This window comes from Drosophila miranda, chromosome XR (assembly GCF_003369915.1).
Source record: "Drosophila miranda strain MSH22 chromosome XR, D.miranda_PacBio2.1, whole genome shotgun sequence".
NCBI lineage: Eukaryota > Metazoa > Arthropoda > Insecta > Diptera > Drosophilidae > Drosophila > Drosophila miranda.
Genome location: NC_046674.1, coordinates 12302852 through 12326280, shown reverse-complemented (window position 1 = coordinate 12326280; position 23429 = coordinate 12302852). Strand labels below are relative to the sequence as shown.

The 23429-nt window shown below is 48.7% G+C and overlaps 2 protein-coding genes across 2 annotated transcripts; both read left to right on the top strand.

Annotated features, from left to right (window-relative positions):
* The first annotated feature begins 122 nt into the window (after window positions 1–122).
* Window positions 123–19558, top strand: LOC108153430 (titin). The gene is made up of 7 exons (XM_017283432.2): window positions 123–378; window positions 2829–3153; window positions 7276–7447; window positions 7744–7875; window positions 13845–17893; window positions 17961–18510; window positions 18582–19558. Exons 2-7 carry the CDS (start codon window positions 3028–3030, stop codon window positions 18650–18652), a joined length of 5100 nt encoding a protein of 1699 aa, XP_017138921.1. The 5' UTR covers window positions 123–378; window positions 2829–3027; the 3' UTR covers window positions 18653–19558.
* Window positions 19559–19984: 426 nt separating this feature from the next.
* On the top strand, window positions 19985–20829 carry LOC108165521 (serine protease 1). Its single transcript, XM_017301578.2, has one exon. It carries the CDS (start codon window positions 20006–20008, stop codon window positions 20786–20788), a length of 783 nt encoding a protein of 260 aa, XP_017157067.1. The 5' UTR covers window positions 19985–20005; the 3' UTR covers window positions 20789–20829.
* Window positions 20830–23429: the final 2600 nt, after the last annotated feature.

Genomic DNA, 23429 nt, shown 5'->3' with positions numbered 1-23429 from the left:
TAAGCTGAGCGCGAGCCGCCTGGCTTCCCATTGCCTTGACTTTGACTTTAGTCTAAGCAAAAGAGAGCTTTTAAGCCACCGACGTCGGCGCGCTGCTGGTGGCGACTGCGGTTTGGCTGCTGCTTGTCTTAGTTCTTTAAGTCCGTCGTTGGCCGGGCTCCTCTTCAGTTCGTGCTGACCATCGTACCCGTGCGGACGTTCCAAGCTCAGAGACCCGATCCGATCCAGACGTTTCTCGTGTAGTGTGGCTGCACTTTGCACTATTTGGCTCTACCAAAAACACCCCAAAACAGCAAAAGCCAAGCAAAACATTTTGAAATTTTCAATGAAAATCTGAAAAAAAGATCAAGTTACGCGGCGCGAGTGCAAATCAAAACGGTAGCTAAAAAATACTCAAATAAAAAAAACCAAGACGAAATAATAATAATCAAAAAAAATGATTAGTAATTTTTGTTGAGTGTGGAACAGTCATTGATCCTGCTTAACACTTGGCTGTGGAATGTCCAGGCTTCTAGTTTTTGTTTTTTATTTTCTTTTTTTTTGGCCAGAATGGCACCTGGAAGGAGCAATGGGGAATCGGGCATCGGGAATTGGACTAAGGCGCGGCCATTGGGCGACTGTGTAATTTCTGTTTTCTTGCGCATTCAATGCACACACACTCGAAGTTTTTTTTTTTTACGAAAAGCGTAAAACGTAAGGAAAACAAACAGCAAACAACCAGATAGACAAACACACTACCAGGAAGAGGAGGAGGAGTTGGTGGGGCTTTGGCAGCCGCAGTGGCAGTGGCAGTGGCAGTGGCAGTGGCAGGAGAGGCAGTCAAGTGAAGACAGTGCAGCGCACTCCTGTCCCCAGTCTTCTGGCCAGTTTGGAGATGGAGATGCAGATGCACAGTGAGGCCCAGGCCTGGTCCATGCCACCGCCACAGCCACAGCCACAGCTACAGCTAAACTCCAGCCACATGTGTGTCTCCCTCTTCTTCTCGCGCGCTGTCTCTCTTCCTCCTGCTATCTGTCTCACTTGTGGTGCTGCCGCCATATTGGGTGCATAACGGTGCAAAAATCGCGCTGCTTTTTTTTACCTTGTGTCTAAGATGGTTCTGTTCTCTTTGGCGTTCTTGCCACGGCCACTGCCACACGGTCCCGACTCCATCCCCAATCCCCATCCCGGGCTCTCTGTGTGCATTGGCATTGATGACGACCCAGCGACCGATAGACCGACCGAGACGACGACGACGACGACGACGGCGACGGCGACGACTACGACAGCAGCGAACAAAAAATGTTGCCAGAGCGGGGCTCCCATCTGCTTCTCCGCCTCCTTTCAGTTTTTGCGGTTAGCCATCGCAACACTTTGCACATGCTGATCGATTGTGGGGAGATCATCTTCATCTCCATCTCCATTTCCATTCCCATCTCCCCTCAGACCTGCCTCCTCGCCTGCTGAGTGGGTCAGCAATTGAACCGTTTGCCCTGCCCCAGGCTAGAGGCTGCAGTCTTAAGGCTCCAATCCACAAGTAACGCCCACGCACATCACCTTCTGGCCCCACATGAACTTACGCCTTTTGGGGGCTTACCCTTTTTGCTGACCAAATGCAAATAGTCGTAATCTTCTTCCCAGACGAACCAACCCACCCATTCGCCACGGCTGTAACGTGACCAAAGGCCAGAGGCGGAATTAGCATGAGAGATGGTTGGAGCACTAAAACGGGAGATCTACTAATTCTTAGGCCCACCCCACTGTGCACCCCTTGGTCCAATTTAAATTGAACTCTGGAGGCCCTTTCCTCAGCTTCAGCAACGTCTCTGCGCTTCTGCTCTCCGGCCTTCTATGTCTTTTTTATTAAGTTATAAAAAAGCGGGAGATGGGAGATGGATGTTTTATAGACCTTTTTCTCAGCACCGCATAACGGTAATGCCCCCGAGAGCGCCACATTCTCAGACCTCAGACCCAGACCCAGAGACGGAGACAGAGACAGAGACAGACCCAACGACAGACCCAAGAGAAAGACCCAGTCGACAGCGATCCGAGCGGTACACCAGGGACGGGACCCCAGACTCATGCATTGCAATAAAATGAAATTTTATAACAGCAGCAGCGAGCGACAACAAAAACGTTGCCCAAATTCAAAAAAAAGAACACAAGAAAAACCAAGACGGCGAAAGAATGGCAGAGAGGGAGGGAGAGGCAGACAAAGGTCGTCACAGCAAGTGAAAATAGCAAAAGAGAGACAGAGAGAGAGAGAGAGAGAGAGAGAGGGTGAGGGCGAGGGCGAGGGCGAGGGCGAGGGAGAGGTGGAAACCCGAAAACGGAATACGCTTTGAGTTCGTTCAGGTGTTAATTTCCCATTTTCGGGGTTTCCGCATTTCCCTCCCCACTCCGTTTTGAGGCGAGTTCGTTGCCTAAGTCTTTCGTTTTTCGTTTTTCGTCTGCCGTCTTTCGCTTTAAAGTGGAGCGCGCACCGCTCGAATGCCCCCAACTGAATGCGAATGAGGGGCGTATGAGCCACTAGCCGGCCGGTCCCGGTTCCCCCTTTCCCCTATTCCCACCTCTGTCCCCTCAGTTCCCTCTTTCACCTCTGTTCCCTCTGCATCCCACTGCAAAAAAAAAAAAATAAAAACAGAAATTATTATTATTATTATTATTATTTCGTTCTTTTTGTTTTTTCGTCTGTTTGGCTTTTTTGTGGGGCGCATTTCCTTTACTGCCCCCTCGAAAAAGACACACGGCAGAAAAACCCCACCGTTTTTCGTTCCGTTTCTGACCCTAAAAGTTCAAAAGTTTAAGTCAAGTTTTCCCAAAACCAAATCCCCGACTCCTTTCCACAGCAAAAAAAAATAAAAAAAAAATAAAGAGAAAAAAGGAAAACCATATATTAACGACTGCAACGAGGAGTACCAGTAAAAACCTCAACAGATCTCAACGGAAAGCCACACACAGAAACAAAAAGAGAGTCTTCTTTGGCCTGCAACTGCAACAGATCCCCGAGGCAGCAGCGCTTCTCTGGGAGCTTCAAGAAGCGGCACAATGACAGCGACTGCGACTGCGACTGCGACAGCAGCGTCCGCGTCAGCATCGGCAGCGGCGAGAAAGCAACCTGCAACAATCGCAATGCTCAATGGAAACGCTTTTACGGTTAAGCGGCTCTTAGCGGTAAGTGAACCCAACTCCCATTTTGCACCCCCTTTGAGGGCGTTGCCAATTCAAATTGCTCCACAAAAGCATCCACAAATACGAAATAAATGTTTGTCAACTGCTCCGTCGATCCATTGTTAATGGCAGCATCAGCAGCAGCAGCAGCAGCAGCAGCAACAGCTCTCTACAATCATTTTTTTTTTGGCACAACTCTTCTTTTCTGGTGTGGGCTGCCGCCTGCTGCCTGCTGCCTGCTTTGGCACTTTAATCGTGGGCCGCGCGCGAGTTCTTTTCTTTCTGTTTAAAGAGCTGTGAAGTCGGCCATTGGGTCAAATTGTAGCTGATAGATGGATAGGGAGGCAGTCCGCCTAGCAGATGATGCTCTTCATCGTCTGCGGATGATGATGATGATGATGTTGATGATGTACCATCGGTTGGGGGTCTCTTCGCTTCACTTCTTCAATCCGAGAGTAATGTGGGCAAATTAATCTAATAAAAGGTGGGAGTTTATTCTCTTCTTTTTGCTCTGCTCTGGCGCTGCATTAACTCGGAGTGAATGAATTATTTGGTTCATAAAATTTCATTGCCCGACACTTAATCATTATTATGGGCATGGGTAAGGGGACGGGTATGCGTCGGGGTATGGGTATGGGTACGTGTACTATTCGTAGAGAGTGTTTCCTTCCATTCGGTGCGCGCTCGCTGGGAACTAGTTTGCCTATAAATAGATGCTTCTATTGAATTGGTTGACTCTTTTTATGGATTCATTAGCGGCGGGAAAGAAAGAAACAAAAAGAAAGGAAGTTGCGGAAATTTTATGGAATTTATAATGTTTTAGGGCCTTTGTGGAGCGGCTCTCTTTGTGTGTTTCTCTTTTTCTTTCCATAACTTTTCCTGATAATCCGATGGGTTTTTTTCATATCTTCTCAAAGCAGAAGAACTTTGCCTCTGTAATCCCAGCAAGGGCTTGGGGGGCTTACCACGCTCTGTCTTCGGCCAACAAACAATTTATCCATTTCAATGTTCTGTGTTCTGGGTTCTGGGTTCTGGGATCTGTGTTCTGGTCAGCCCCAAAGCCCCTCAAGTGCATTCATCTTGGGCCTCCATCTTGGAGACTGCTCCACCTGCATTTGGCCCGGCCAAAGGTCAGCAGACAGTCTGGCGCCCGACGATCATTAAAAAAAAGTACGAAAGTAATTTGTAAAACACGAAAAATTATTTACTTTTTTTTTGCTGCTGCTGTTCTTGCTGTTCTTTTACGATTCTAAATTACAATGACCGAACGGGCAGCAACAGCAGCAGCAGCAACAGCAACAGAATGCAACTGCAACTGCAACGGCAACGGGTCTTCATTAGCACAGAAGACCGACAGCCGCGTATTGTAAAAATTCTTGGCCATAAACCCAAAAACAGAAAAATAAATAAGCCAAGACACAGAATCGGAGAACCGGAGAGAACCCACAGAGAACAGAGAATCCGGAGGAGAGATGCATTCTTCGGCCGCTTGATGAATGATGTTTTGGCAGCTTTAAAGACCATCTGCACGGTCAGGCCGAGACATTTGGCCAAGAGATGGAAGATGAATGGCCAGGCGGAGCATTACAAATGGCCGGGTGGACACGGCCTGACGGCTATTAGCCTGTACCTGTGCCTGAATCTGTACCCTCTTCTGTACATCCCCAGGCATCTCTGTACATCTCTGCATATTCCCCCCTTTTCGAGTGGACTCGAGTGGACTCTCCTCTGGCCCCATCGAAAAGGTTGTCAAATCTGGCCAAACAATAAGCTGGCAATGAAAGTAACTTGGCCTTTATTTATTGGGTCAATAGACAGACAGAGGCACACACACTCCACACTCCACAGTCCACACCACAATCTAATGGGGCACATTCTCTATTGGCCTCTCTCCCCATTCTACGAGTATCTCGTGCTCGAAAGCCTCTTGAAAGCGTAATTAAACAATTTCTTCTCATTCTTTATTGACATTTTATTGATGCCGCCAGTTCTGATCGCGCGGTCTCAGTCTCAGTCTCAGTCTGAGACGAGATCTCTGAACGGTTCCATTTCATTCGTATTGGCTTTGGATTCAGGTTCTGTTTCTGTTTCAGTCCGAGATACTTTTACCCACATCGAGGGGCTCTCATTTGTTTTGTATTCTTGCTATTGATCTCATGAGTGATCCATTGAGTGTTTTCTTATGGCTCTTTAACAATCGTTGGCACCTTGGAGTGCTGTAAATCTGTGTGTTATTCGAGCAGCAAAATGATCTTCAAAGTCTAGAAAATAAAACACTTTTGTCTGAGAACTACAAATATTTATAGAAATGGTTAATTGCTGCAACAGCGAACGAGTTTAAAGATGGATTAATGGTATTTGGATAACAAATTCATATTCATTTCAATCGCTGTAAAAGATCTCGAATATCTTTTGGTTCCAAGAATTTCCAAGTACGAGTACACATCTGTAATGATTGTAATTCCCGGAAAGTACTTACTTGTCCAGGAATCATGGGATACGATGCACATCTTCATTTGTCACAATCAGCGATGGCGATAAAGGATTCTTCTGATGGCAACAAAGTTGCCCCCTTCCTGCCTATGATTCAACGAGTAACTGTGCTTTTAATGTCTCAACTTGTACAATTTTGCAGAGAGAGAGAAAGAGCAGTGGTGGGGCCGAGGCGTCTCGGATTGCGTGACTGTGGAATTGGCATCCAAATTGGAGAATTCTTACCAATTAGCTGCTGGGGATGGGGCTGGGGCTGACCAGGGAAATTCCCCCAACGCAAACTTTATGTAATCATTGGATTTAATGCGTTAACAAAATCCGAGGCGGTGGAGCGCCGACAGAGGGAGGGGATGGCATGTAGGAGGAGAGTACCGTTGTTTCTAGTATGCAAAAGAACAGAACCCGAAACCGAAACCCAGTTACCCAACTCTTGTGTATCTCTGTATCTGTATCTGCTTCGGTTAGGTAATGCCCCAGAGTCAAGAGCCCAAGAGCCCAAGTGCCCAAGAGCCCAAGAGCCAGATCCCAGAGCCCAAGACCCAGAGCCATAATTAATGGCGTGTGGCGCTCATTCGCGATGAGCAGAAAGTACATTGCACTCTCTTCTGCCACAAAATTCAGCTTTTCAGCTTATTTATTAGCCAACAGCAGAGCATAGCACAGCACAGCACAGCACAGCACAGCACAGCACACGTTCTAACTGCAAAATAGGAAAGAAAAACAAGAAAAGATCCAGCAGCACGAAGCGTATGGAGTGCTCTCCGCCTTCCTTGGATAGTAGGTTCCCTTGGTTTTTGTTTCGGTTTTGTTGTTGTTTTTGTTTAATTATAGATCCCAAGTATTCCTCTGCCACAGTGTTTCTACTCCCTGCCCCTGGGGCGTGTGTTTGGTGTTCAGGCAACTGTTAATTTTGTTTTACAACTTGCGACTCCGTATCGCTATAGCATCTATAACGTATCTCTCTTGCGGTAACTGTGTCTGTGCCCCACACACACACACACACACACACACACACACACAAGCAGCCAAAAGATACGAATATACATGTATCTGCCAGATACATTTACTCGTATACCCATGCGGTATTTCATTCATAAAATAGACCTCAGCGACTGCGCCGATTACCGCCGATTAGAGCAGTTTTTTGTGGCTTTTGTCGGCTACGAATATTCCGTGCATCCGAGCAATTTGTTTTTTATTTATTTATTTTTTTTTTTGCTTAATGGTGATGGACGGAGAATCTCTGACAAGAGTTGTGGCCAAGATCCATGTTGTTGGCCAATTTGTTGGCTCATTTCTGTTAAGTTAGGGTCTTTCTGCATTACTTAATCATAGCTTATGCCAGGCTAATTGAATACGGGATTTATTCACTTTAAATTGGATAATAAAGAAGGGCCTTTGGAAGTGCCGCAAAATAAACTGGAATACTAGGTGTATAGACAGAAGAAATCTGTGGAAGCTCTGCCAAACTTATAGATTCTCTTGGAATTATCGATGAAAACTACCTGTCACATTCAGTTAACCTTTCGGTGGGGTATTTCTATCGATTTCGATTGATCTGCCACATTTCATGCACTCAATATTCTTCCCTTTTATTAATCCCCGAAATCTTTGTTCTTCCTCCTTTTGCAGCTGCTCATCATCTTCACAGTGCTGCACAGGAGTGAGGCCCTGGAGCTCGGAGACAAGTGCCAGCATGATATGGACTGTACAGATTTCATCAAGGGCTCCAGCTGCTCGGCCCTGGGCTACTGCGAGTGTGCGCCATATTTCGTTCAACTGAATTCCAAGCGCTGTTTGTCATGTAAGTAGGCAATGTCAATCTTTGAATGGCCCCAAAACACTGGGCTCCAAAGAGTATAGTGGGAGCGGGAGTGGGAGCGGTCGCATGGGGACATGGGCAAACATTGGACTAAAGAATGTTTGCCTGTTTGTGGGCAAACAATGGGGTGGACGATGAGGAGGGAGGGGACTGTCCATATGTTTGTCCATCCCAAGAACCGTTAACACAACTCGACTCTCACTCTGTCGTATCTCTTGGATGCATTTCTCTGACACTGACTCTGACTCTGTTTCTCTGTCTCTGTCTCGTTTCCACAGCCCAACTCTTAGGCGGCGACTGCCAGCTGAGCGAGCAGTGCTCGATGAAGGTGGCCAACAGCAGCTGCCTGGATGGGGCATGCCGCTGCGTCGAGGGATTCTTGCAGTTCCGCAAGCACACCTGTCTGGGACGTAAGTATCAGGCGACCGTTGGCCAGCAACTCTTGTGGCCCTAACGGGGGGCGCGGTAGCGGGGAGCCTGGAGTAGTCCACACTCCACTCCACTGCACTCCACACCACACCACACGATGTTGCAACATTAAAAATTAACTCTTAATAATATCATTACCTGTTCGTTTCGGTGTTTGTTGTTTGTTGTTTTGTTTTGTTGCAATAAACGAACGCAGCTCTGGCCGCAGATGCGATGCAGGCTAATCACAAAAGAATCATCTCTTTGATTGCTTATCATTTTTCTATCTCTCTTCGTTTGGAATGTCACGCAATGTGGCATCTACTGAGCCACCCTTGTGCCAGCAGCAACATTTCCTGTTTGCAGAGTTTGTTCGTTAGCGCAGAGTTTTCCTTTCTTCAGCCGCACTGCCGCACAGCCTCAGAGCCTCAGAGCCTCAGAGCCGCACTTTTCTGCCACTTGACACAGGCAATTAACATGGCCATAACAATAGGCGATGCAATAACGAAAGAGCAATGAAAATGGCCCCACAGCCTCCATAGTATCTCAGAGATACTCTAACCAGACAATCGTGTCACTAATTATACGCATAATTGGTTAATTTTCCAAGAACTGGCTAACAACCTGGCTAGAAATCGCCGCCACGGCCACACACTGCAGCAGCAGAACCTCAAATGTAAAATGTAAATGTTTGACTCTCCACATCTTCGATCTCTTTCTCTCCATTCATGGTGTGTGTGTGTGTGTGCCTGGTGTTTGCTATGGCGAGATGTGTGAAAGATACATTTCGAGATACTTCGAGGCTTCATCTGTGGATACGGATACTGCAACTGATCTGAGGGCTGGCTAAGAGGCAGTGACGCATATGACGCAAATGGCCTTTGGTTGAATCATTCTGGGCACAGATGAATCACAAAAGTTACTGGGGAAAGTCTATGGGGCTTTGCGTGAATCTTCTACACACCGAAGCCATACCATTCCATAAATAATGATCGATAGAGATCTGAACTCTTGATCCCATTCTGTAACTTTTCAATAAACCATCTTTAGAAGAGGAACTATTTTTAATTGGTTTCCAGTAGTGCTCTGAAAAGTATACACAGATTTCAAGCAGAACTCAGTTCTGTTTTGGTTTCAATCGCTATTATAAATAGGTCCTCAGTTCCCTGGAGAAGCACAAATGCGACAACTATCACAGTGATCACTGATACATTTTCAAAGCGTTCCCATTGCATTCACTGTTTCCGTGGGTCTCCAGCCCTGTAGCCCTATTAGATCGGCATCTAGCTTGAGAATTCCACATCCTTTTGGCACATTGGCGCCAAGTGGCGTTAATCTGATTAGAATGAATGTTGACTAGAATCGAGAATCGAGAATCGAGAATCAAGAATCGAGAGGAGGCCATATGGCAGAGGGAGCCCTCCCTCCTTGATCAGCATTTGTTTTGTACTGCTCCTTAGCAGAGCGAGAGAGAGAGCGAGAGAGACCAGAGACCAGAAACAGGAACACGATCAAAGGAGACCAAATAGGCACGATCATGGACATGGTGCAACTTCTACAGTTCGTGTCATTGCCATTCACCTGTTGTTGCTGCTGTTGCAACTGTTGCTGCTGTGGCAGCAACTCCGTCTTCTCCTTCTCCTCGCCTCCCCTCTTTCTCCTCTTCTGACTTAATTATATAGCCATGGAATTCTATATATCCGAAAGGGGGGCGTGCCGCGACATCTGGCCGAGAGTGAGCTTCATATTTAATTAAAAGTAATTTTAATGACAAGAAGCGTGTGGTCAAAGTCAGGTGCTGCAAGCGACTACTGTGGCAAGTGCAGCTAGTGGCAGGCAGGCAGTTGGGCAGCAGGCATTCATTTATGAGATACTTTCACCAAAAAAAAAAAAAAAAAAAATAGTTAGAAAAAACACAATGGCAGCGGAATGAAATGAATGAACCTTTCACCAAAGGAAAATCCTATCCTTGGCATTTGCCACAGAGCGAGCTCTGTGTCTCCTGTTGCAGCCTCTGCTTCTGATTTGTATCTGGCATATCTCTGTCTCTATCTTTCTCTCTCTCTTTCTGTTTCTCCTTCTCCCTCTATTTCTGTGTGTCTCTTCTCAGTGTACCATCTCTCTCGCTCGCTCTCTGTCGCTACTTTACATGCCTAATTGCCTCGACTGGCGGCTGCTGGTTTTAAATGTAATTAAATTGCACTGATTAAGCGCCAATCCAATGCAATGATGCAAAAGAAAGTCCAAGAAAAAGTCCAATTAGTTCTCAGAGAGAGAAAGAGACAGGGACAGGGAAAGAAAAACAGACTGAGACAGAGACAGACAGAAACCAGGAGGAGCAGCCCAAAGCTGGAGACACAACTTTGGTTGCAGTTGACAAAAATGTTGCACACATTTGGCAATGGGCACGGCCTCCGACCATTCACTTTATCCCATCTCCATCTCGCTCTCTCTCTCTCTCTCTACCTCTCTCTCTCTGTCTGTCTTTCTCTTGGGTCAAGTGAAGCAAGTGGTGTGCCAGATTTTGTGAGCTTGTCAGGCTTTCGCTGGCTGTCTCTGTCTCTGAGTCTCCGACTGCGACTCCGACGCTACCGCAGCCCCTCTGCCCCATTCGGTGGCATTCGGTTAGCAAACTGCCACTTGTTCCAGTTTCCCATGCACCTTAACCCATCGAAGTCGAGGCGCCCCATACCGGGATTGGCCCGGGCTTCTTTCCTGCTTTGTTTTTTTTTGTGTTAGTTTTTTGTTTTGTGGCCTTTTTAACGAGGCAGAAAGAACAATAAGAACATTTCCTCCTTCCAGAGCAAAGCGATCTTTATGAGCTCCCTCGTATGACAAACTCCATGGTCTCCCCTCGGGGCAGGCCACGGCCATACTCCCCACAGCCCCACCACCCCACCACCCCACGATCCCATCAGCCCGTTGGCGTGCTCGTTTGAAAGAGAGCTCAGGGGGAAAAAGTATGCCACGTACGAGTGCTGGTAAGAGTATGTATATCCAGTATATGCATCCAGCAGATAATGAACAGACAGACAGAAGATGCCTCCAGTTGCAGATGGAGATGGAGATGGAGATGCTGCAGATGCTGGAGAGCCAGAGGCAAACTGTCAGGCGAGAGATCGAGATCTCAGTTTCATGCAAACAAACTTGCAGTAAAAAGTGATCCAAAGATCAGTAGTTTGGTTAGTTTTCTTTGGTGCCGGGGGAGGGGGGGGATAAGTAAAGATTATCTCTGGCTCTCTGTGGGAAACCATTAGACTCTCTCATTATATAAGAGAGAAAAGCAAAAAACACATTGTCACTCTCCCATTAACCGCACTCACTTTCTGCAGAGCCATCCATCCATCCATCTATCCATCCATCCTCTGCTAAACCCAAATGCGGAAAAATACTTTCCCTTGCGACACCTTCTACCGAAAAAAGAGAAGAAAAAAATTAACTCCATTTCATTTCGCATGACCCACAAAAGAGTCCGTCAAAAAGCCTCAAACTGTGTTAATTTGCGGCCAAGAAGAAACAGAAATGGCCAGAATGAATGGCCATTTGAAACTAAATTGCGCCAAATGCCAAATTGCATGCAAATTATGTGGAACACCACCACAGCAGTGGCAGTGGCAGTGGCAGTGGGCAGTGGCACCACCACAGCTGGTGGGGCAGCACTTTAACTTTTCGGCCAGGCACTTCCGCAAACAATAAGAAAACTCATAATGGCAGGAAAACGCGCCAGGTAGCATTTTCATTTCATGCAAATTGCCTCAATTAATTACAACAAAAAACCAAAACAAAAACAAAACAAAGAATCCTCTACAGATTTGTGTGGCTCATATTTGGTGGAGATACGACTCTTTCGTGATATTGTCGCGGCTACAATTGGCGGGACTAATGAAAGTTGGCGGCATAAATAGACTTATTAAAGCCGCAGGAATGCCGCAGCATGCACTGCTGTGCGCAGACACAGATACAAGTGTCTGTATCTGCATCTGTCTTTGTATCTGTGCGTGCCAGCCATTCAGCGGGGCCTGGCAGTTGACACAGATTTGCAATTCCGGCCACCGGCAGCGACAAATCGAGCCACATGGAAGCTTCAATATAATTTATGCTGATTTTGATGGGAATTATGGTTTATGATGCTGGCTGCTCCTCCAGCAGATCTCCAGCAGAGCCCCCCCCGCCAGAGGCCCCGGCAATTTTCACACGCGGTGGCAGCCAGAGCAGTGCTCCAACAGAGCAGAGCGACTAGAAGAGTAATCGAAGTGGGTTAGGTTTTTGTTGCAGATGGCAGTCGTGCAGCAATTCGCATGCAACCTGTCACAGCAGCAACAACAGCAACAGAAGGAACAGCAGCAACATGCACCCTCTGGGGGCAGCCTCAGAGTAGGGGGAGTGGCACATCGATCATCGTTTTTGGTCAAAGCAGAGAGGATGGTCCCATGGTCTCCTGCTTCTGCTGTTCCTTCTTCTGTTATATAAAAGTGAAAGATGAAGTCAAACATTTGGGTCCATCTATGGCCATAGAGAAAGAGATAGAGAGAGATGGCCCCTCTCTTCCTGGTCTTTGCTCTGCGTGGTTGTGGATGTGGATGTGGATGTGGATGCCATATTGGTGTCAAACTCTAGCGAGACACGTTTGAGCTACTCGCATTTGGAATGGCAAAAGTTGGAGTCGCCGCAGCCACAGCGCAGCCGCAGCCAGAGTCGGAGTCAGAGCAGGAGAAGGAGAGGGGAGAGGGAGAGGGAGAAGGAGTCAAAGTCAGTGTCAGTGTCAGTGGCGGTGCATTCGTTAAGTATACGCCACGTTTGCCGTATGCCTTTTATGTGCTTTAGCTTCAGCTTCAGCTTCGGCTTCGGCTTTAACTCTTAACCGGTTCCCCAATGGCCAATGCCAAATGCCAAAATGCCGGCTAAAAGCCAGGCCAGTAAAAGCCTTTGGTGAAATGCCGACAAAACGTTTGACTTCAGCTTGGATTTGGAGCCCGAAATGGAAAAGATTCCCCAAATGAAATTCCCTCGGCAGATGAGGATTTTCTCGAGGGTTGATCGAAAGGGCAAAAAAAACACACACAGAGTTATGATCTCCCATTCCTGGCCAAAACTCTAGCCAAACTCCGGCCAATCTCTGTGTGAATCGTTGGGGGGAAACGGCAGACCAGACACTGCCCTAAGGGCAACTGCAGGTGGCTGCTGCCCGCTGCCTGCTGCCTGCTTCAGTGGCTGTCTTTGGCTGCTCTGTGGCCATGGTTGAATGGTAAATGGCATGTCGCCAGGTTGCAAGTTGCACAGTTGCCTGCCACACCAAAAACGAAACAAGTGAAAACAAGTTGAGGCAGCGGCTGTGGCTCTGGCTCTGGCTCTGGCTGTGGCTTTGGCTTAGGCTGTAGCTAGTCCGGAAAGTGGGTCAGAGTCAGAGAGCTCTGAGATTCCAGTGGGGGACACTGGCAGACACGCAGGTGGCAGGTGGCAGGCAGGCAAGCAGGCAGGCGAGTGGAATGCTGATGAGGAACGGTAATGGGAATGGGCGACGTCACCATCGTTCGCTCGCTCGTTCGTTCGTACGTTCGTTCCTCTCTTTTGAGAGGAACGCATGCGTTGAGTCGAGGCTGATGCAGTTGCAGTTGACTTTATTGACGGTTATTAGGCCTGTCGAAGGTGGTCTAATGCCTGTGGGCCAGTGCCAGTGCAGTGCAGTGCCTGCAACATACTCGTATGTGTATGCACATACTCTTAGATGTTGCACTGATTCTGCTGCAACGTTCTTGCTAGTTGCAACTGCTGTTGTTGGGGTGTTGCTGCTCATGATGATGATGATGAGTTTTTAATATGCATTTGGTGCTTGGCCTGGCGGAGTTCGGTTTACGGTTTACGGTTAGCTTAATAACACATCTATAAAGAATAAAGAATAAAGAAATTAGATCTTGAAGCGGAAAATGCAAAAATCTCATGAGAATTTTTCTTCTTCTTCTTCTTCGTGCAGCTGCCCACCCCGGCGCCGTCTGCTACAGCCACGCCCACTGCCAAATGTTCGACACTCGCACCCACTGCGACTTCCTGATCCCCAATCTGTTCGGACGCTGCCAGTGCACGGCTCCCGCCAAGATGGTCGGCGGTCTCTGCCTGGCCCCAGCCGCCGATGATGAAGCGGAAGAGAAGCCCGTCGAGAAGGTGGAGAAGGTGGAGAAGGTGACATCCACAACAACTTCCACAACCACCACCCCAGAGCCCACAACCAGGAGAACCACTACTACCACAACGACAACTCCGGCACCCACCACCACAACGACCACAACTGCTGCTCCAATCTTGCTGGAGGATGAGCTGCCAGCCAGCGTGGAGGAGCAGACCCTGGAGGAAGACGATGGCGAGGCCGCCAAACTGAGGCCAGAGATCTCCGAGCTGGACAATGGCGAAAAGCTGGAGGCCATAGACATGGCCCACGAGGAGACAGAGCTCACCCAGCAGCAGGAGCAGCAGGATGCGGAAAAGGAACAGCAAGAAGCTGCTGCTGCTGCTGCGGCAGCATCGCATGGCACAGCTGAAGATGGTGCGACAACTGGAGTCCAACAGCTGCTGACACCCGCCGATGTGCCCACCGAGAATGGCGTCGGTGTGGAGCAGGAGACGGAAGGCGGCCCCACCGAGGACTATCCCTACAAGATCGATGAGGAGTATACAGAGGAGCACGAAAGCAGGCCCGATCTGGTGGGAGAACAGCCCGAACACCAATACGAGGCATCAGCACCCGCACCCGAACCCATTAAAGCCGACGAGGATGCTGTGGAGGCCTCGGGGGCTGAAGAGATTGCCTCATCGCCCGTCGACGATACCATGAAATTCGATTACGAAACGCCCGTCGAGGAGGCGGAGATGGAGGCTGACAAAGAGGTGGAGTCGCAACCACAGACAGTAGACCATCATGATGTTGATGAGGTGGTGCCCATTGAGGCCGAGAGCGAGACTGATGCGGAGGCAACCACTCAGCCACAGACGCAGACACAGACCCAGACCCAGACCCAGACCCAGACGCTGCTGCAGGATGAAGACGACCAGGAGTCAGTCCAGACAGTGGCTGACGAGGAATTGATACCCGTGAATGGAGCTGTAGCTAGCGGAGCAGAAATTGAAAGTGTGACGAAGGTGACAGAAGAAGAGGTACCTGAAGAGGAGGAGGAGGAGGAGGATGATCAAGCTTCGGGGGATCATGAGATGGAGACGCCAGACACCACGGCAGTGCCTAATGATGAGGTCCCACCCAAGCAGATGGACGATCAGCAGGAGAAGGAGGAGCCAACAGAAGCGCTGAAGATCGAAGTGCCGGCAAAGGTGGAACCAGAGAGTGAAAGCCAAAACGAAGCGGAAAAGGAACAGCCTGAGGAGGAGGAGGAAGAGGTGGAGAAGCCAGAGACACAAACCGAAGCCGCAGAAATGGAGCCAGCAACAGAAGCTGAACCAGAACCAGAGCAGCAACCAGAGGAGGAGCCAGAGCCAAAGCCATTGGCAGAGATGGAGCCAGAGACGGAGACGGAGACGGAGACTGAAATCGATCAACCAGAACAAAGCGCCGACATCAAGCCGACAAGTGGCGAAGATGATTTAAATGAAGCCAATCAATTAAATCAAGATCAAGACCAAAAGCCACAGGCACAGGTACAGCCAGAGATTGCGATCGAGGCTGAGAAGGAGGAGGAGAATGTGGAAGAGAAAGAGCCAGAACCAGAGGCAGACGCAGAGGCAGACCAAGAGCCCGAGCCAGTGGAAGAGATGCAGATCCATCAAGATGCAGATGAAGCCACAACAGAGCCACAAGAAATCAAAGTGAAACCAGTCGAAGAGGAGAAGCAACAGCCAGAGGAAGACACTGAAACGGAGACGGAGGCGGAGACGGAGACGGAGACGGTGGCAATCACCGAAGCAGAGCACGAACAATTGACATACCCAACAAATGATGATGAATTGGCGCCAGCCGAGTCCCAGCCAGAGGAAGAGCCAGCGCAAGAGCAGGAGCAGCAGACCACAGAGGCGGCACCCCGTGAACCAGAAATTTCTAATGTCCAAGAGGAGATCGCCACAGAGCTGCCTGAACAGCAGCAGGTGGAGCAAGAGGCAGAGGTGGAGGCAGAGGCAGAGGCAGAGGCAGAGGCAGAGGAGGAGATCGTGGAGGAAAATGCAAATGCAATTAAAACGCCTGAAGTGTCGGAAGAAGTTGCAGAGCCCGAGGCACAGGCAGAGCAGAGCCCAGAAGAGCTGCAAACCGAATCAGTGACAGAGAAGGACGCAGAAGTAAAGCCAGAGGCCGTTGCTAATGATGAGGTGTCGCAGGTGGATGTGAATCAAGATGTAGCACAGCTGCCAATTAAGACACCCGAAGATATTGAGCCGGAAGCCAGCGAAGCTCTGACAGAGATCACTCCATCATCGGATCTGGAAACCGAAGTCCAAGACGAAACTGACACCGAACGCAGTGAAAGTGCAGAGGAGCAGCCGGAAAGCCAGAAAGATGAAACGGAAACCATCAAAAACGAAAATGATAACATCATCCAAGGAGCCGAACCGAATGTCGATCAAGAAACTATTCCAGAGCCCGAACTCGAACCAGCGGCACAGTCAGAGCCACAGCATGTTGTCCCCGAAGAAGAGGAAGAGCTGATCAAGCCAGAGATGGACTACACCAGCATGGAGCACCTCCAAGAGCTGCCCAAGCAGGAGGACGAGCCCAAGCCAGTTGTCATTGAAGAGGCGGATTACACCCAAGCGGAGACGGAGACAGAAACAGAGACAGAGCCAGAGACAACTCCCGCACAGGTGGCATCCAACGACGATGATAATGAAGACACCGCCGAGTCCACTGTGGCCCCTCAGATCAGTGTGGAGCCCAGTGCGATTGTGAGCGAGGAACAGGACCAGGAACAAGATCTGGAGAAGTTCCATGAGAGCGAGAGCATTGCCGACATCCTCAGCGACCTGATGCTGGAGGGAGACAGCACCGTTCCTCCAGTGCCCTTCGGCCAGCAGCCCGCCCAGACCGTGCCAATGGTAGAGGCCAACGAGGATAACGAGGATAACGAGGAGGCCCAAGCGGAAGAGGCTATTCCCGATCTCGTGGCAGAGGCCGATGAAACACACGATCAGGTGCATGTCGAGCAGGTCCAGGCTCCAGATCAGACAGAGGAGCAAGTTCCCACCATTCCAGATCTCTTTGCGGAGGCAGCAAATGATGAAGAGCAGGAGGAGGATCAGGCCACACCCATTCCCGAACAGGCAGCAGCGGAAGAGGAGCCCCAGCAGGAATCCACCACGGATGCCAAGGTGCAAGCGGATGAAGAGAAGCTGATTACCTTCTATCCAGAGGAACAGCAGGAGACCGAATCGATTCCAGAGGAAGCCACCACCGTTAAGGAACCCCAGACACAGGAGCAGCACGAGCAGCAGCAGCAGCAGCAGCAGCAGGAGGAAGAGGAGCACACCTTGTCTCCCGAGGAGCTCCCCTTCGACCTCAGCGATCACTCTCAGCCCATTCGCATCAACGAGCTCGAGTCGGACAACCTGATTGTAGAGTCCACCACCGTCACCGATGGCATCCATGAGCTGGACAGCAACCACATCGAAGAGGAGCCTGCCTCCCATCCCATCGCCCATGAGGAGGCTACGCCCAATCCCGCCGACATCGTGGAGATCACCACCCAGACGATGCTGGGCCTGGCTAGCCGTGTGACCCTAATGGAGCCCGCTGCCCCCGTGGCTACCACCCTGATGCCCCTGATGCCCTCAGATGAGCCCACACCCGAGCCAGTGGTGCCGGCCTTCTCTTCGTCCCTGCTCAAACCTGGATCGGAGCTGCGCAAGCGCGTGGATCTCGGCCTGGAGGCCATCTCCCTGGGCCTGCCCTGCAGCAGCGATCGTCAGTGCCAGCTCTCGGATCCCCACACGGTGTGCAATGGACGGGGAGTCTGCGACTGTGCCGGTAGCAGCGAGAACGGAGGCCAGTGCAGTGCCCAGAGGACAGGATGCAGTCCGGGAACATTCCAGGTAAGCATCCCACCCCACTGAATCCCTAAGAGATCTCGCGAAGCTAATCATTTGATATCCTCTGTAGTGCCGCTCCAGTGGCGTCTGCATCTCCTGGTTCTTTGTGTGCGACGGACGCGCCGACTGCAACGATGACTCCGACGAGGAGTGCACCCACAATGCCCGCCTGAACCAGACCTGTCCCACGGAGTCGTTCCGCTGCCAGCGCAGCGGTCGCTGCATCTCCCGCGCCGCCCTCTGCGACGGACGCAAGCAGTGTCCCCACGGCGAGGATGAGCTGGGATGCGACGGCAGTTTCAAGGGCGGCAACGCCTGTCCCGAGCACACGTTCCGCTGCAAGAGCGGCGAGTGCCTGCCGGAGTACGAGTACTGCAACGCCATTGTGTCCTGCAAGGATGGCAGCGACGAGCCGCCACATCTGTGCGGCTCTCGGTCCGTGCCCAGCCTGTTCATGCGTCTGATCGAGGCGGGTGGGCTTCTGGGTGGTGGACGCCGCGAGGCGGACGCCTATTGTCCGCATCGTTGCAGCAACGGACTGTGCCGCTCTACGGCCATTGTGTGCTCCGGACGCGATGGATGCGGGGATGGCACCGACGAACAGACCTGTGCCGTGTGTCGTAAGTGAACCTCGAGAAATGCCCAAGGATAGCACGGTGTCTAATGCGCTGATCTTCTTCCTTATTTGCAGGTTGTCCTGCCCCAACTGCTGCCAGCCTGCCCGGATATCTGGCCCGGCAGCGCCCCATGCCACTGTGGTAGGGGACATAGGATAGGGATCCGAAACCAATTATCCAACACCGACTGCAACGTTTTGCCACACTATTCTTCGAGCTTTCCAACACTATCTGTCGCACAACCCCCGCATATTCGAGACGATTTTTTGCCTAGCATTTAAGTTGATTTTTTAACAAATTATTTATTTATTTATTATGATTTTAGCTGCGCCCTTGCCACGCCCAATTGCCACCTTGCTATCAAAGGGCTCCCCCCTTTGAGCCAGTGATGTTTGTCAATTGAGCCACTGGACGCATCCCTAAAAGTCCCATATCCCCCCACACAAACACACACACAAACACCCATTTCGATTATTTATTCTACTCATCCCGACCATCGAACTAATTTTTTTTGTACCTTCATGCCCAAAAGGAACCACACTACTCTATCACCCACACACGAACACACGAAAACACACAAACAACAATCTTCATTTAGTTTAGTTTTATGGAATTTTCTAATCTAATTTATTTAAATTATTGGCCCGGCAAACCCAGAAACGGAAACGGAAACAGACACAGAAAAAAGGGAACTAAGCGAAAATCCCCCATTAAATTGATGCATTTTTATCGATTAATTTTTTGTAAATAAGTAAACAATTGTTCGATGTACACGATAAACGATAAACGACAATGACTATGCAGAAACGTAGGGCATACAATCCCGGGCAGCAAACCATCAGATCATATCCCCTATATCTTATTATATGTACTGTATGTATTGTATGTATTTAGGGTACGACCCGATCACCGGGCGGCACTCACACAGATTTTCTCAAAGTCAAGAAGCATCACAATAAAATAAATAAAGTCCAATCCATTGAAGCAGGCGAAAAATGCATCAAAAAAGAAATGACAATAAAGAGAAACAAAATCTATTTAAAAAAAAAAACTGTTCGAAAATTTTTTGATTGACTTTATTCACGGGGAATGCAATGACTTATTTCGATTTCCTGGGGAGGAGAGAGTATTCACAGAAAATCTTGCGGAAAATTCCCCAACAAAATGTCGATGACGATTTCGCACTGGCTCTCAAACTCAAACACACAAAAATGTCTACAAAGTTCGTGATACCACGTTTGGGAGCGACTACACTACCGCCCCTTGACCACACTCCACAACGTACAATATTCCACACCCGGAATAAACTTCCATCGCCGTCGATGGCCCCAGATATTGCGGAATAATCTAGTAATAGATAGTCTTTGATTTAGTACTGCACTTCGCCAGTTATCTTGGCCAAGTTCTTAATCTGGACAACATCAGAGCCAGTTTTTACGATCCTCACACGTATAAAAGGGGCCGTGGAAGTCACCGAAGAACAAGTTGTATCTGCAACATGAAGGTATTCATAACTATTCTGGCTCTGGCTGTGGCCTCCGCCTCGGCCTACGAGAGCGTGGTCCACCCCAAGGATCTGCCCAAGGTTTCCAAGATCGAGGGACGCATCACCAACGGCTACGCGGCCGCGGAGGGCAAGGCCCCCTACACCGTTGGCCTGGGCTTTAGCGGCGGCTGGTGGTGCGGTGGCTCCATCATCGCCAATGACTGGGTCCTCACCGCCGAGCACTGCATCGGAAATGCTGACTCCGTGACGGTTTACTTCGGTGCCACCTGGCGCACCAACGCCCAGTACACCCACTGGGTCGGAAATGGCAACTTCATCTCGCACTCGAGCGCTGACATCGCTCTGATCCGCATCCCCCATGTGGACTTCTGGCACATGGTCAACAAGGTGGAGCTTCCCAGCTACAACGATCGCTATAACGACTACAACGAGTGGTGGGCCGTGGCCTGCGGCTGGGGCGGCACCTACGACGGCAGCCCACTCCCCGACTGGCTGCAGTGCGCCGATCTCCAGATCATCCACAACTCCGAGTGCGCCAGCTACTACGGCACCGGCACTGTCGGCGACAACATCATCTGCGTCCGTGTGGTCGATGGCAAGGGAACCTGCGGTGGCGACTCCGGCGGCCCCCTGGTCACACACGACGGCAGCAAGCTGGTCGGTGTCACCAACTGGGTGTCCGGTGCAGGCTGCCAGGCCGGTCATCCGGCTGGCTTCCAGCGCGTCACCTACCACCTGGACTGGATCCGCGACCACACTGGAATTTCTTACTAAATTTTAAAAATGTTTGAAATAAATTGAATTGAAAAAGCGCATTACTCAGTTGTCTATGTGGAGATCATTCAATTGGCAGCTAAATGATAAAGAGATCTGACTTCGATCCATACATATGGATTCGATCGCCTATATAATATTTATTCGTATCTACATACGAAATATATTGTCAGGTCTCCTAAAGGACGGGATAGTCTCGTCAGCCACTGTCTGTATCGTTGTTTATAATGTTTAACAGTATGGGATCGTATCCGTGCTTAAGGTAAACGAACGGATCGTCCTTTCGCGTTGTCTTCCAGGGGGCATTAGTGCCAAGTTTGGTTGCCCATAGAAAATGAACCAACGACTCAGGAAGGGCGATGTTAAAATAAATCAATGGAAAAGTATATTTTATGGTCATACTCTCATACTGGTACATACTCTTATAGTAGTACACAGTACAGATGTACACAGTTTATGCCGTCGGAAACGCTTCTTTTTTGTGGTTTTATACCTGCAATCTACAAGTTTCGAGCTTAAGAAACAACGATTTGTTAAAACACATTTCAGAAATAGCTTCACAATTGATTTTTATTTAATAGGCAATGCCAGTGTGGTCGCGGATCCAGTCCAGTGCCGATGCCGTAGTAGCTGACGCACTCGGAGTTGTGGATGATCTGCAAGTCAACGCACTGCAGCCAGTCGGGGAGTGGACTGCCGTCGTAGGGACAGGGGCGGCGGGCACAGCAGCGAGTTTCTTGTTGTGGGAACAACTTGTGCATTTCCGGCTCCCTGGGAAAGCATTTATATCAGAATCGGACAACGATGTAGTGGGTCATATATAATCTAAATTTTAAAGAAATCGCCAGATAAGGAGGGATAGATAGGAAGACATTTCTCGGCCAGACTGAGTGATCGCGTGAGTACTTTTGCGATTACTAATCATGACTTCCGATGAGTTTATGAATGAGATCAGAACCTCTTCAAATGGGATCTGAAGATGGTCACTTAATGATAAATAACTCTAATATAGTCAAATGTACGAAAATAGAGTTAAGCGGAGAGTCTTGTCCTGATAAACTAGCTTTGCTTATATTTACGACTCCTCTTTCCGGTAATCTCCCTCCATAAATATCGTCAATGACAATGAAAATATTCATCAAGTATAAACAAAACAGTTTACAATATGTGCAAGATCACACGTTCATTATAGAAGTGTTCGTATTCAATAGAAATGTCTAGACCTCACGCGATGGGTTTGTTTGTATTGGTGCCTTTCAGTAGCTTAATTTATGTCCGCAGATTGCATATACAGTGGCGCAGAGGGTTTTTCCTGACACGATAGATAGTTTGTTTTTAATAAATTTGAAAATTGTAATCCAACGTATTCAGAAATATTACGCTCTAGTTTTTTAATGGGTAAGTGGCGCCTACGCATAGATCAGTGGTCATTGCCTGAACTACATTTGAAAAAGTCAGTTACATGAGTGGCTCTAAAACTATCAGCGAGGAACTATTACAGCTGGGCTGGTGGTATCCTTTGTTGTTGTTGTACTATCAACTGCATTGGTAACTTACCGTGACGTCACTTTTTTTATCCAAAATCCACAAAATCTGCTTAACAATTTAACAGCCTTAAGGCTGGCTGCTATAAAATCAGCCATGCTGTCTGCTATGGAACTAACAAAACTGATTGCTAGGAAACTAATTGAACTAATACGGAACAAATGTAATTTGATTTGGTTGAATAAAGAAATCTATATAAAGAATTGCAACCAGAAATTAAAATAAATTCTATTTGTAAAAAGATAAACATTCACATCAGTATGTAAATAATGTAGCTGTATCGTATGTCAAATGCAGTTTCCATTGCTGCTGCCCCGCCTAAGAGGCCTTTAACCCACAATATTGGGAGCTAAGTTGGCAGCTCACATAACGGACGATCGATAGAATACGACAGAATAATTTTAATCCAAATATTGCATCGGCGTTTGTTGGTATTGTAGTCTTCTACATTGCGGAATATTTTTCAAACTAATTTCTAAACGTGTCAAATAATAATCATTCGCGAGTTTCTGTGTTGCCCCGTTCTTGCACCGTTTTTGTGTCTTTCGGCTCCGTGTTTTGCTCTTACCGTGCTTTTTTTAACTTTCATGGAGTATTATAAATTTGAACAGTCATTTGGACCCATCGTTACGGGAACAAGTCTTAGTGAGAAATAGCTTAGCTCTACCAAACATTTTAAAATGCAGGGTCACACACTAAAGCCATAAATTAAATACATATGACTAAATCACACAGCGTATATAGCAACAATCGAACTCTGAGGATATCAAAAGCTTCGTCACGCAAAAGTTTCCATATCCACGTTTTGTTTTGTGTGTTTGTGCTGTTATCTTTCGCGCTATTCTTTCCTTTCCTTTCCGATTCGCATTTACATGTGTCACTTTCGCACGACCTTGTCCGTATGCATATGTATATATGTAAATAAAGCGACAGCGTGGGATAATTTTGGTCAAACACTGGTCGGAAAATGGCTTGCATTCCCACCCACAGTCCGTGTACCCATTAAGGCAGCCAACAAGTGTGTGTAGTGCGTGTAGACGGACAGACACATAGTGAGGGAGACAGAGAGAGAGAGAGTGGAGGAGGGAGAATGCAA